The sequence below is a fragment of the Kryptolebias marmoratus genome, linkage group LG14 (genome assembly GCF_001649575.2).
Source record: "Kryptolebias marmoratus isolate JLee-2015 linkage group LG14, ASM164957v2, whole genome shotgun sequence".
Lineage (NCBI taxonomy): Eukaryota > Metazoa > Chordata > Actinopteri > Cyprinodontiformes > Rivulidae > Kryptolebias > Kryptolebias marmoratus.
The window spans coordinates 19,839,599-19,853,881 of NC_051443.1; the positions used below are offsets into that span (position 1 = coordinate 19,839,599).

At 39.2% G+C, this 14,283-nt stretch overlaps 1 protein-coding gene across 1 annotated transcript in view; it reads left to right on the forward strand.

Moving 5' to 3' along the window:
• The first annotated feature begins 11,831 nt into the window (after positions 1-11,831).
• Positions 11,832-14,283, forward strand: part of trabd2a (TraB domain containing 2A) — a 46,861-nt gene continuing 44,409 nt past the window's right edge. Inside the window, exons 1-2 of the mRNA XM_017410497.3 lie at positions 11,832-12,535; positions 13,458-14,018. Coding sequence (XP_017265986.1) covers positions 12,365-12,535; positions 13,458-14,018 — 732 coding nt within the window. The 5' untranslated portion in view covers positions 11,832-12,364. The remainder of the gene's footprint in view (positions 12,536-13,457; positions 14,019-14,283) is intronic.

The window sequence follows — 14,283 nt, forward strand, 5'->3', positions numbered from 1 at the left end:
GCTTTACCATGCTATTGTTTTGGCAGACGATAATGCTTTTGGCTGTGTATGCATGTGCATGTGTGTCTGTTACCAAAATATCTCATGGACTAGTGAACGTATTTTAATGAAACTCAGAATGTATTCATTGTGTTGACATCTACAACTGATTACCTTTGGATGCTGCCCAGTTCAAGATGTCCATCACAGCCAAGTGACCTCAGAAAACATCAAAATGACTACAACTCAATTTTCTAGACACTGAGCTTAAATGTTTCTTCGCTTCTTTTTATAGCCTGCCCTGGTAAATGTCTCGATTGTATTACCTGTTTCTTGTCAGCCTCTCAAATAAAATTCTCCGTATGATGATTACACAGTGCATGCATCTAGCAGAACATTACTGCCATGAACAGCAAATGCTGGTAGAATAAGAACATTGCCATCAATGTATGAAGAAAAAAAAAGGATACTTATTGATCCCAGATGCATGTGTATTTTTATTTTTTTATTTTACTTTGTTTTCTTTTTCAGAACATGGAGTTGCATTTCTCAATTCAAAGAGACAGTTATAATTTCTTTGTATGGTCATGTTTGGCTGACAATTAAGGCTTTATGACACTTTTGATTTCCATTCCAGCCACAGCAGCGAGGCGGGAGAGTCTGGGGTCAGATAACACAAGTTTTTTTTGTTGTTTTTTTTACAGTCAGCCACCAGGCAAATTCTCACTGATACACACACTTTGGTGTGCACACTGAGACCTACACAAATCAGCTGGTGTTTCAGTATTTGTTGATTGAGGTCTGCACCTGACCTCAGATTCGGACACGCTCACGCACACAAAACCACGGGCAGCAGCCTCTGACACACGCATATGGAGCACTTTGATTGCCAGCCAGCAGGCAAACGCTCCAATTTTATATTATGATTTTTGGCTCGACTTGAGAGGAAAGCAGGTGAGAAGTGCAACACAGAAACTGGAACCTCTTGCTCAGCTTGTTGACACAATCAGAGAGCCAAGCAGAGTGGCTCTTTAGATTCCACTGATCCAGTCAAGCAGAGGACAAGAGAGCTGATTTTGGAGTGAGGTGGTTTGATAGACAGCCGCTATCAAACCACCTACAGGAGACCAGGGATGGTTTATAAAAGGCTAACCTAAAAGACAAGTAAGGATTTTTAAGATACAAAGCTTTTATTATCCATGAAGAGATATTGAGTAGCAGGTTTCAGATGATCCTGGACAGCTCGAGCAGACCTCACATACAACTTTTCCACTTTGTTAACATTTTATATAAACAGATTTGTGTATCAAGTGCTGCACTAGATGTGATCATGCAATCTAGTCAAAGCCATCATAGATTCATAGACAAAATAGTCTCAAAGACTGGTTGAAAATGCTTTATTGTTGGCTCACGCTGTGCAATTATACAATTTAAACAATAAGGAAAAGATTTATACTGAAATAAATCAAAAATGTAACAAAATCTAGTTAGAGCAATGGTAAAGCCTTAATTATTACATGTAGAGCTTTTTAAAATGGTCTGTGATGATACAAATGCTCAAAACATGTTTTATTTGTAATGTCTTTGTGTTGACAAAATGTTGCCATGTACTCATTCAGGCGAGGTGGTACAAATCAAGATTAGTTTTATGAGGTGGAGATTACAGACAAAGCCACACTCTGTAGCCATCTATCAATAATTAGTATTGGTTTCACAATACAAATGTTTTATATGGATGTGAGTCCATGACCACAGTGCTTTGCTTTATGAGTATACAGGCAGACATCCTCCTAACCAGAACTTGTACAAAGCACCGTCAGATCATTGTTTTCATTTAAACAGATCATTAATTCTTGTACAGCAAGTTGTTTTTACTGCATCTGAGACAAAACATTGAGGGATTTTTCTTTCTTTTTTCTTGCATGGTTTTCGACCACAGATTGCCGTCTTATTAATTTTTTAGGTTTAGTAGCACATGCCAACTGGTTTTGTTTTGGTTTGTGGTGTGATTCGGCACAGCTGACGGCTACAACAAGAGCGGAGAAAACAGAAAACTCCTGTATTCTTTCATTGTCTTCTTTTTTTTTTTTAATCCAGCCATGCATGTTAGCATTTAGACTTTCTATGAAGAGCAGATGCTCGTAAGAAATATGACACTTGCACAGTGAACGCGCAGAAAATTAATAAAATTAAATTTGCCTTCATTTAAAGTATCTTTTTGGTCCGTTTTTCCAGATGACTGATCTTGATTTAACTTTTCTTTTTTCTTCTTCTCTTTTTTGCAAATACAGAAATAGTTACAGCAGATACTGCCCACATGAGCAAAGTATTTCCTCTCTCTCTCTCCCTCTCACCCATATAGAGGGCCCAAACAGTGAGCCGAACACTTCTGGAGCAGAGGGATGAACGTCGAAGTGATCTCCTCGGTGTTTGAGCCACAGTGAGTCACACTGGGCAGCGTGACCACTAAATCAAAGAGCTGTTTGAACAGCTGCATTCCTTCACACCCCTTCATCCTCTCGCTTGCTGTGCCGTGATACAAACTCGGGTTTTTGCTGCTGACTCCAGAGCCCCCTCTCATTCCTCTCATCTTTCTGGACTAATGGGGGAGATCTAACTTCATGGGGAAAAAATGAAGAAAAAACAAAAACAACAAAAAAAAGTGCAAACGTGAGTTAAGTCATCCTTTGACTGTGGACAGGTGTCTATTAATAAGATAGAACAGAGGAACCCTGTGAGGCTTCACGGCACCAACTGTGGCTGATTTATGGAGCCGTGACAGCCTGAGTGAGTCATTATGTAGCTTCTATTTCGCTTCACACATATGACTGCCCTCCTCCAGAGTCATTCATTGTTGAGCCATGAGTTTTCAGTGACAGGCATGGAAATTGTGGCTGTATGGACGCTGAAAGATTTCTTTTGTTTCAGAACTTTACATGTTTTTGAAACATGCAGTTGTGAGGAAATAAAATGCAACAGAATAAACTTCATATGACCTTATATTTACTGCCAGCCACACAAGGTGAAGGCAGAGTGACGATGCTGTGTGCTTGTTTGTCAGTACTGTTAGAAAAATATCGGATAAATCACAAAACAGATTTCATTAAATGCTAAGAAAACGATCACTGGCACTTATCACTGGATCACTGGATGTCTACAAGTAATTAACTTTTGAAGTTCTGAAGATGGGTGCCACAGCTGATCAACTTTAGCCTACATGAGAACAGCTATATATCAGTGGATTTTACAGATATTAAGCTATAATTGGGCATAGAGTTATTTTCAAGGTTAAGGGTTTAACCAAAGTGACTATAACTTAAGATGCATAAGATAATCTCAGTTTAAAATGCTGGCATGAAAGACAGCAGGCAGTATTCAGCTCTTCAATGAATGCTAGGCCTTTAACTGCAATCTGTATGTCAAAGAAAAACAAGGGAGCATTTTTATAACAAAACGAGGACAGAAATATATGTTTCTATGCCTACAGTTTTGAAGAAGCAGAATGTTTTGATAACCAGTGGGAAAAAGATCAATTTACAAAAATTACATTATAAAAAAGTGAAACAACCAAACTGTTTTTAGTCATTAGCTTCAAAATGGCATCTGCCTGCTTGTTTCTCGATATTTTCCAACTATATCAAAAAATGTCACTTTCCAGGCAAAAGGAGACTACACTTATCAGCCAAGAAATTAGGTTTTTTTCAAACCATTCCCCTTTAAAGTTTGTAAAACCATGGATGCATTGCTGCAAACATAAATCCCAAGAGCCAGCATGCCTCAGTGCAACACAGCAAAACTTTCTCCAGCAGGAAAAAGAGCTCTTACATAAAACTTTGGCTAACAGAATATCCTAATATTTGCACTTATTATTTGGCAAAAATAAACATTTTATGCACTGGGTTTGGCAATTAGGAGATTATTTTATTAATCTGTTTGGCCTAGAAGTGAACTTAAAGCAAGCACTGTGTTGCTTTTGGCTAATGTAAATCAACTGTTTTGAACCATGACAGAGCCTCCATTAAAAAGTCACCTTTTAACTTATCTTTTAATGTGGGACTGATTATTCTTGTGCTTGTGACAGACAACAGACAAAGAAAAAAAATGTCATAGGAGTGCACTTGCAAAGAATTATGAACTTTAAATAATTCAGTGTTTTGAAAGAAAGCCAAGAAAGGTTTTGCTTTGGTTTTTTAATTAAACATCTCTGTGTTCTGACAGTTTTCTTGTTGAATATCTGCTGCTTGGATCCCTGGAGAAATGGTTGGAATTCACATGCAGCACTTCATCAAGTTGTTACTGAAGAAAGCCTTCACACCTGAGGGAAAACACTCTGGCGTTACTGTCGACCACTAATGCTAAACAGATGAGGTCTGTCAGCTACCATCCTGCATCGTAGGCTCACCTCTGTAATTACATTTGTACAGTAAAGCTGTTAAAGAATCCAAATTTATTCAAAATAAAAGAATTACACTACTGGATGCAGCCAGAAGAAGGGGTACTAAACTGATCAAAGCATCAAAATAGTTTTAAACTATTTTGTTTTTACAAAACATTTCTTCTTCACAGAATGTTGATTCTGAGCAGCAATTAAAGCCTAACTTCATTAAATCCACTGATCTGAACACAAACATGCTAAACATCTTGGTTTGGTTGGAAATTGAGGGTGGAGTTGGAATTCTGACTGTGGAAAAGATCATTATACAGGGTTTGTTTACTTCAACTTTTGACCTCATCACATCCAGATCTTTGGGAGACGTTGCTTTTAGGAAAACTGATCAACCGTAACATTTTGACCATTGCGGAAGAAGGGATTTGCTAAATCATGTGTCCTTCTACATCAGTGGTCTCCAATCCTGGTCCTCAAGGGCCACCATCCTGCATGTTTTACTTGTTTCTCTGCTCCAACACACCTGATTTGAATCAATGGGTGATTACCAGGCTTCTGCAGAACATGAAGAGGTGATTTAAGCACTGAATCAGGTGTGTTGGAGCAGGGAAACAAGTAACACATGCAGGATAGTGGCCCTCGAGGACCTCGATTGGAGACCACTGTTCCACATCATGAGGATGGTGAGGTCCTGGTGTGGGGGTCTTTCAGGGGAAGTCATGATGCTGGTAAACTACATGGGAAATTAAAGGTCGCACATAGAAAACACATACTCTGAATGCAATCACATCTTGAAAGATGTTGCATGAGATCAAGCATATTGTCATTAACAAGGTTTGACCAAAACCTCTACAGCGCCATCACTTCTCAGCATAACTTGATTTTAATTTAAAACTCTGGCATGACAGGCGACAAACAATAATCATTTCTTCCAGGAAAGCTAGGCCCTTAATTCTTGCCTCCCCCATCCTAAACTGATTCTTATGTGAACAAATCAGTGAGACTGCTACTACTGTACTTTCCACAAGTCAGAGAAGAGTAGGAGGAAGGTAGTGGTGAGATAATTGAGGACATAAACTTGGGACAAGAGCACGAAATATACCCGGTATGTGTTTTGGCCCACGGAGGCATGAGGACACTCAGGATTCCAGTAAGTGTTTTTTACCCCGAACACCATTATTGCTTTGATGCTGTGACTAACGTCTCAGTCACACAACCACTTCCATCACAGCTACCCATGAAGGCATGCCTTTTTTCTGCTCTGTGTGCCACTTCCCATTTATGTCATGTTTGTTTTTGAAACGTGAAACTGCAGATGCTTACAAGAACCAGATAATTCGATGTGTCGTGGGTATCAGAAACAGCAATCATGTGGTTTGTTTCCCTGCTAAAACTGGAGAGTTGGAGTGCAAATCTTACTGAAGCTGAGCCAGGTGGAAAGTTTGCTTGCTCGTGTTGTGAAGGGAAAGATGACAATAGATGTGGAGTTACTGTAAGCGTCATAAAAACACCACATTATCTTTTCACACAAAGAAAATCTGTGGCTTATTTTCCCTCCTAAAACAAATTGCAGAAGACAAATGCCTGTACAGATCCGTTTTTTATGCCTCATGGTTAAAGAAAACCTCCAGAAACATGTTTGATTGCTCTAATCAGATTATCATGTTGCAGCCATCAGAGTCTCAAATCCATTTAGAAACCTTTCAGGAAGTCTTCGTTTACTGAAATTACATAGATTAAGCTTTGTTTGTAGAACATATTCCATGCAAGGTAAACCACTGAGGTTTATGTAAACAGTATTGTGTGTGAGTCACGGATTTGGCTGCGAGAGATTAGAAAAGCTTCCCTCAGCAGGAAGCTACCTGATAAAGCCCCTCTGATCTACAAAAAAAAAGACTAAAGGTATTTTTGTCACTTTGTTTTTTTTTCCTGCTGTACTTCTTTAAAGAATCTTTAATTATTATTAAAGAAAATTATTAATTACGCTTATTTTCACCCACCACTGAAGGTGGAGGTGATAGTAACAGAAATTGCTATACCACAGTCAATTTTACACACATTGAGGTAAAGTTTGGAGTGGTGGTTGCTGGGACTTATCCCCAACACATAGTCTGAGCACTACTTGATCAGGCGAGATCTGTTTTTAAAACTACTGGGGTCAACACTGCCTCCTGTTAGCAAAATATCTCACAAACCACTGGGTGGATTTTGATTTAACTTTCAGAAGACAATCATTGGATGTACATCTACATCTGATTAACTTTTGGAATCAACCCAGTTCAAGATGCTAATTGACCTTAGCCAACACATAAATGGCTATAACTCAACCAGTTTAGCAAAAATTAAGCTAAAATTTGAGCACCATTCCCAAAACATACTTAGAGTGCTACACATTGTGCAGTATTATTTTTGAAAACTTTTGCATTAACAGTTTGAGTCAGTCATGCCTGTTTGTTAACAGAATATCTCATGAACCACTGGATCAATTTGAATGAAACTCACAGAAAGTAATCACTAAATGTGCAACTGCAACTGATTAACTTTTGGACTCAATCTGATTCAAGACGGATGCCACAACCAATCAATCTTAGCAAAAACAAAACTGGCAATAAATCAGACCGTGTCACAAACACTGAGCTGCAGTTTGGTGTGGTAGTAGCTGACAGTCATCACTATCACATACTCTGAGTGCTAACAGATCACTTGAGGTTGTTCACTTAGAATCAGAATCAGAATCAGAATTCTTTATTTGTCATTGTGCCACGGGGGTACAACGAAATTGTGAAACAAGAAAAATAGAATAAAAATAGAATAAAAAGCAACAAAAAATAAGAACAACAGAAAACAGCACTGTTCTGGTATTGCACATAGAGTAGAGTAGATATTGCACATATTCTGATATTGCACATAAAGTAGATATTGCACAGTATTGGCTGTTTGGACAGGTGATAGCAACAGTAATTTACAGTGTACGTGAGGCATTTAGGGCAACAAACGCTCTTGGAAAAAAGCTGTTTTTTTGTCTGTTGGTTTTGGTCTTAATTGCCCTAAGACACCTCCCAGAGGGGAGCAGTTGAAAAAGGTAGCAACCGGGGTGTGAGGAGTCCCTGATGATACTGTGGGCTCTCCTGAGGCAGCGGGTGGAGTAAATCTCCTCCAGCGAGGGTAGGGGGCAACCAGTCAGTCTTTGGGCGGTGTTGATAACCCGCTGGAGCTGCTTCCTTTCTGCTGCAGTGCAGCTGGAGAACCACAGCGAGATGCCACAGCTCAGCACCGACTCCATGCAAAGTGGCAGGTGATATGCATTTGTTTGAGAAATGCTAATTTTGGATTTTCTTCTAACTTTTTTAAAATAAAAAATGAACATTTTAACTTAAAAAAAAAACAACAAAAAACTAATTTTTACTCCTATTTTACAGTACTGAAGACAAAAACAGACAGTGATTTCTGCGAGTCACCTGACAGGATCAAACACCTCCACCACCCAGTCTTTATAAGATGAAGCATATGTGGTCATTTCCATATTGTGAAATCCTTTTGAAGAGTCCTCTAAAGAGACAGAATCAGATGTTTGCTCGGAAATCCTCAGAGGACTCCCATTCTGTTTGATGTTCACAAACAGAGCCACTTTAAAGTGGAAATGTACAGATGTACCATAGAAGAAGAACTGACCTTTATAGTCTTCAAAAAGGCTCCTTTTTACAAAATAAAAGACATTAGATTAAAATGTTGGAGGTAAATGGAAAGAGGGTACTTTGCTCTTATTAAATATGTATTTAATTTAGTGATTTTAATGTATTTTATGGCACCAAAACCATTCAATATATTTATAATACATTTTTTTTGTATTGTACTTCACTGGTTTAAGCAAAGGCATGTTTTAAAATAAACTTCCTCATAAAACCTACCCAAATATCAATATATTACATGATAAATATTTTGTAATATCTTGTTGTTGTTTTTTTAAGAGAGAGAGACATTTTTTTCTTCTATACAGTTTTAACTTGTAAAGGCATGCTGTCCTTCTAATATTTCAACTTATGCACTTCTTACATCTGTGGAGTTATAAACCACAGGATCTTGATCCCAAGTGAGAAATTAAGCATGAGGTTTTACTTTTCTGTAATGTAGAAACGATAATGATATATATGATAAAATAATCAGTTAACAGCTCTTACATCAGGCGTCTGGGACTTTAAACAGAGCCACAGAGGATGATAGAGTGAGGAGATGAAGACCAGGTGTGTGTGTGCGTGTACATGTGTGGGGGCGTGGGAGTGTGTGTGTGTGTGTGTGTGTGTGTGTGTATGTGTGCAGCTGCTGATAAACAGATGGAGATCTATTATTCTTGCGCAACACGAGCAAAGATCATCATCAACACTTTGAGCGTTTTTCTTTTGTTCTTTCTTTGTGACCTGCCAACCGCTTGGATGAGTTTATTTGCATTGTCTTCAGTAGGTATTCACTCCCTGTATGTCTCTGTTCCTTCTTGTTTCATTATTCTGTCGCAGTGAAGCCTGTTTGGCGTAGAGAACATGAAAAAGTCCAAATGAGGGACATCAAAAGTCAAAATCATCAGTTGAGTTGTGGATGAATGATCAATATTTTTTCTTAGCTCTCATTTTTATTCTCACACCAGTTGTTCAAAATAAAGCACAATTTGTTGAACTATTGTTCCCAAATGGGTGCTGTAATTATATCTACAAGCCAGTTTTTATTTTAAAATATTTGGTGTGGAAGGAAGTGAAATGCTCACGACATTGTGTTGGAGGGTATGAACTATATATGGTTTTTGCAATTTCAAACTTTGCGAGGGATTGTCATATAATTCATAATGAGAGGACACAAATTGCAGGCACTGAGACAGACTAATAAAATATTGGCTTTAATAAAGAAAAAAGCTGACATAGCAGCAAAAAAACCCCATAAAAAACAAGACATACTTCACACATACATGAGGTAACTGGGAGCAGAAAACAGTGTTTATAGACAAGAGAATCTGACAAATGACAAAGAAAGCAGGACCATAAATACACTGGAGGAGTGACTGCAGAGTGGGAGCTGCTGGGTAGATGAGCAGGAGGGTCGAGGTAGTGTCTCACTGGGCTGTGATTTTTAGCGATTAGTTTGCCAACTGCAGTTGTGAGAGAGTCTCCAAATGTTTGTGAGGGTTCTCAATTTCCTCAAGTAAGTCACAGAGACTCACAATCTTTGTTGCTTCAGTTTTGAACATGTTCAAAACATTTGTGCAACAAATTGTCTCTCAAAATAGTCACCAAGTTGTTGGAAACTGGTCTCAAACCCATCTCAGTTTTGTTGCAGGTGTTTCCAAGAGGATAGATGTGTGTTGACGCCTGCAGAGCTCTACTCAGACAGAAAACATGTCCAGGTCCAAAAAACCATGTCAGTTATAAATAATCATGATTAAAAAATAGTCTCACTGGTTGTATTTTATTGCAAATTTGAGTCACCAACTCGACTCCTTATAGTTGCAGTTCAGTAAGATGCTACCTTAAGAAGCTGGACAGGAAAACTGAGTGAGATATGGAGCAGGAAACAAGTGAGCTGAAAATTTACTGAAGACAAGAAAGAATATAAATAAGCAAGAGAAGAAAAACTAAATCTAAACGAAAATCATTACAACTGATACTCAGAGGTTAAAATGGACTGCTTCAAGTCTCACTGCTAAAACACTAATAAATTATTGCTTGTTGCTGTTTTTACTTAAAATGGGACATTGTTTTCACATTTTAGGAATAACTTTTACTACTGCTCCAGGACTAGCTGACCACAAAGGGACATATAATAAAAACTAAGACTGATCCTGTGAAACCTTCAGATGCTTTCTGTCTTGCCTATATTTCATTCTTAATTTATTTGCTTTACCTTCCATTCAGTCAGTTATCTGTTTGGTTTCTCTTATGCTAAAAAACTAAAAGACTGGTTGATTGTGGCCAAAGCCCAGACTTTTAGTTTGACCTGTTTGATGCCTGACAGAAGTAAGTTTCTCCACTAGGAGGAGCTGCAGCAGACATTTACAAAGTGTGTCAAGATGACAAATTGGAGTCCACATCATTGACAAAACACAATAAGTGTCATTTGTTAATAAAATCTAATTTTAGTATGAATTGTTATACCTCTGATCAACAATCAGACTGAAGGTAAATTGATTGTGTCCTTATGTGGTGTGGAAAAAAATCTTAATAAAGAATCTATCTAAAATCCTGTTCAGTCAAACTATTAATGAGTTCATTTCACTCTAAAAGCTAAAGACACTTGTAAAATTTTAGCCTGTCTGTCTGCAAACAGCAGCAGAAACCGGTAAAAAGTAAAAAAAAAAAAAATTAAATCAATAAGTCCTTTTATTTCCTCAGACGCCTGACAACATCTACACGTGTGTTCACATATGATGACACACGATCCAGGACTTCTAACTGCATAGGAAGACCAAACTGAGTGAAAGTCATAAAACACTATTTGTAGAGCTAATTCACTGCTTGAAAACATCAGCAATTATTTGTTTTCAACCATAAAAACTATAAAGATAGCAGCAAAGATTCAAATGGCTGCCTTTTTTATTTGTATGAAGTGGAAATGTTAATTTCTTTTAAACTTTATTTTATTTTATGAAATCTACTTTAACATACTTGCTCCATCTCTGTCTCCTTACACTACTTTAATGTTTTTAGCTAGCATTTTGCTACTATTATCTATGGGAGTGTTTTTTACTATTAGCTTTAAGCTAGTATTTTGCAACTTTTAGTTAGTACTTTGCTATTTCTAGCTTTCAACTCGCATTATGCTTCTCCTGGTTTAACTTAGCATATTGCTCCTTTCTTTTAGCAGGCATTTTTTCTCATTTTAGCTAGTTTTCTCCTTTTTTAACTTCAACAACTCAGATTCAGTTTCCTCAGCAAATATCTTAAAATTAATTGAGCACCAAGTATTCACACTGCATTTAAAATAAATAAATAAATAACTTTTATGCATGATACAATGAGCCACATTTGATCACTGACTCCCCTCAAAGGTGCAGTCCTGCTCCTGTCCTTGGACACAGCAGAATAAAGAGGTGTTATTGCAGGTTTTTCTCATGCAAATGCCTTCAGTTTGGAAGTCCTTCCCTGGGAGGACATGATAATCTTTCCAGGGAATCTCCATTGGCATTCCTGATTGTCTTTGGCCCTCCTGTGGGGCCACAACAACAACAACAGACCTCATCAGTTTAACTGGCTGATATTGGTGCTAATTGAATCAAGGCAGACCTCAAATTAAAAGTAGTCGAACTACAAATTATATCCGTTTTAATATCCAATTTATTGATCCAAATCATCGAAACGAGAGGCGCAGGTTTAATCAGATTACTGCTGCAGATTATGTGAGAGGAGAGGGGGTGGGGGGTGGATTGGGGGTCGTGATCCAAAGGGGGTAGGTGCTGCCCACAACTCTCACACGCACCCAGAGGCGCACAGGCGCTGGTAGAGACCAGAGACAGGCAGGGGAGACTGCAGGGAAGTTTGGACTTTCTAACTTTGTTTTTATTTTGCATTTTATTTTATTTCTTTTTGAGGGGGAAAGTGCGACTCCTCGTTAGTTTTCTCGCTCACACCTGGACCGTAATCCCGCAGCTCACACCGCTCTCCTTTACTTTTATTTGGTTTGGTTTGATTTGGTTTTACGCGGCGGGGGTCTGTTGGAGCAGGAGCACCGAGTTCCTGCGTCAGAGACACATCAAAGGGGAAACAAGAGTTAAGGAAAAAGACAAATCTGAGAGGATGGTGATGATGATGATGATGATGTGACCCTGTTCAAACCTCTGCAGCCCCCCCCCCCCTTCCACCACCACCACCACCTCTGAACAGACACGTGAATTAGGAGCAGCGCTGCGTCCCGGAGGCTTCAGCCAACATGACTCTGTCCGCCGCTTTTTCGGAGACTTGTCAGATAATTTTACGCGACCGCAGGGACACGGGGTTGTGGGAATAGGGCCGGCTGTCCATGCTTTCTGGGAGACAAAACGCTGTCGCAAACACGCCGCGCGGAGTCCGGACAGAGCCAGGAACGATGCGGGGCACTTTGAGCGCATTCACCCACTTCTGTGTCATTCTGCTGGTCCGGGCAGACCAGTGGAGGCTGAAGGACTCCCACAGCTGCGAGTTAAACAAGAAAGTAAGTGATTTGACTCAGGACTTGCTATATCCAAGGTGCTTTTACATTTTGGGCACTTATACTGTTGCATGTTTTGGTACTTTATAAAGTTTTGTGTCAGAGAAACTTATCTCCCCTTTTCCCATTATGACTTGTTGCTTTCTACCCTCTTTGCACCATAGTTTGTTTTACAACTTTACTTGATGCCATATATATGTAAAATAATCATTTTTTCCCAACTTAGTCATAAAGCTATTATGTGTTCTACTATTTGATTAAAACAAATGTAATTCCAAACCCCAGTTAACCCTAACTAAATGCTAAGTTATCTATTTAACACTTGTTTTATGTATTGGCAGTGCATGCTTTACAGAGTCAAGAAAAGCATTCAAAACAAGGCTTATAACTTATTTTTCTTGTATTACATTATTATATTGACACTTCATAACTCCTCCTTTATTGTTTTTCTGTCAGTTTATTCAGCAATTTTAACTTCCAGGGAGACAATAGCAACAGGAAGACAACATTCAGCAGCCTTTAGTGTGGCAAACACCGACATGTGTATTGTTTCTTCTAAGTGGCCTGTTAATAAGTCATTATCAGCCTGTTAGCAGTCTAACAAACAGTCTCCTGTAAACAAAGGAGATGCTTGGTGTCAGACAAGACAAGGTTGGTTGTAAAGTAACTGTAAATTCAACCCCTCGCCTCTCTGCTTTTTGTGTGTTTCCTACTTGCTGTTTAGGGCTGCTCAGTAAAAAGAGCAGTGGCATATCACAACAAATTATTGGTAAAAAGTTTGATCCCAGTTTGTCAAATTCGTCATTGCTTGCTTTCCCCTGTGTAACCTGAATATCTTTGGGTTTAAAGCTGACATATTGTTCTTAAAGTTCAGAACATACTTGCTGAGCCTAATTCTTAGAAATATTCTTATTTTCCTTTACAGCAAAGTGACCTAAACTCCTTCCTGTGGATGATCAAACGGGATCCCCCGTCGTATTTCTACGGCACAATCCACGTTCCCTACACACGCGTTTGGGACTTCATCCCTGAAAATTCCAAGCAGGCCTTCCAGGAGAGCCACATTGTGTACTTTGAGCTGGACTTGACGGACCCTTACACCATCTCAGCCCTGACCAGCTGTCAGCTGCTTCCTCAAGGTGAAAACCTGCAGGACGTCCTGCCCCAAGACATCTACAGGAGACTTAAAAGACACCTTGAGTATGTCAAACTCATGATGCCGTCTTGGATGACCCCTGATCAGAGAGGGAAGGGGCTCTATGCGGACTACCTTTTTAATGCCATTGCTGGGAACTGGGAGAGGAAGCGGCCCGTTTGGGTGATGCTGATGGTGAACTCGTTAACGGAGGCGGACATCAAGACGCGAGGGGTGCCGGTGCTGGACCTGTACCTGGCCCAGGAGGCGGAGAGGATGAGGAAGAAGACGGGAGCAGTGGAGAAGGTGGAGGAACAGTGTCATCCGCTCAACGGGCTCAACTTCTCCCAGGTGAGTTTGACAAGTTTGAAGCTCGAGAGCTTCCTGGTACTCAACTGTTAGCTGTTCAGCCAATAAAAAGAACAAAGGAAGGGGGAGAAAGTGACAAAACACACAGATGGTGTATGACAAAAATTATGCCTACATTGTTTTTCAATTATGACTTCTACATTGGCTGGCTGCTGACCATTTCTCTACTGGTTTTTCTTCTTGTTTAGTTGTAGTACCGTTTTTATCAAAAGTAGAAAAATTAGGAAATTTTATAGCAACTGGTGTG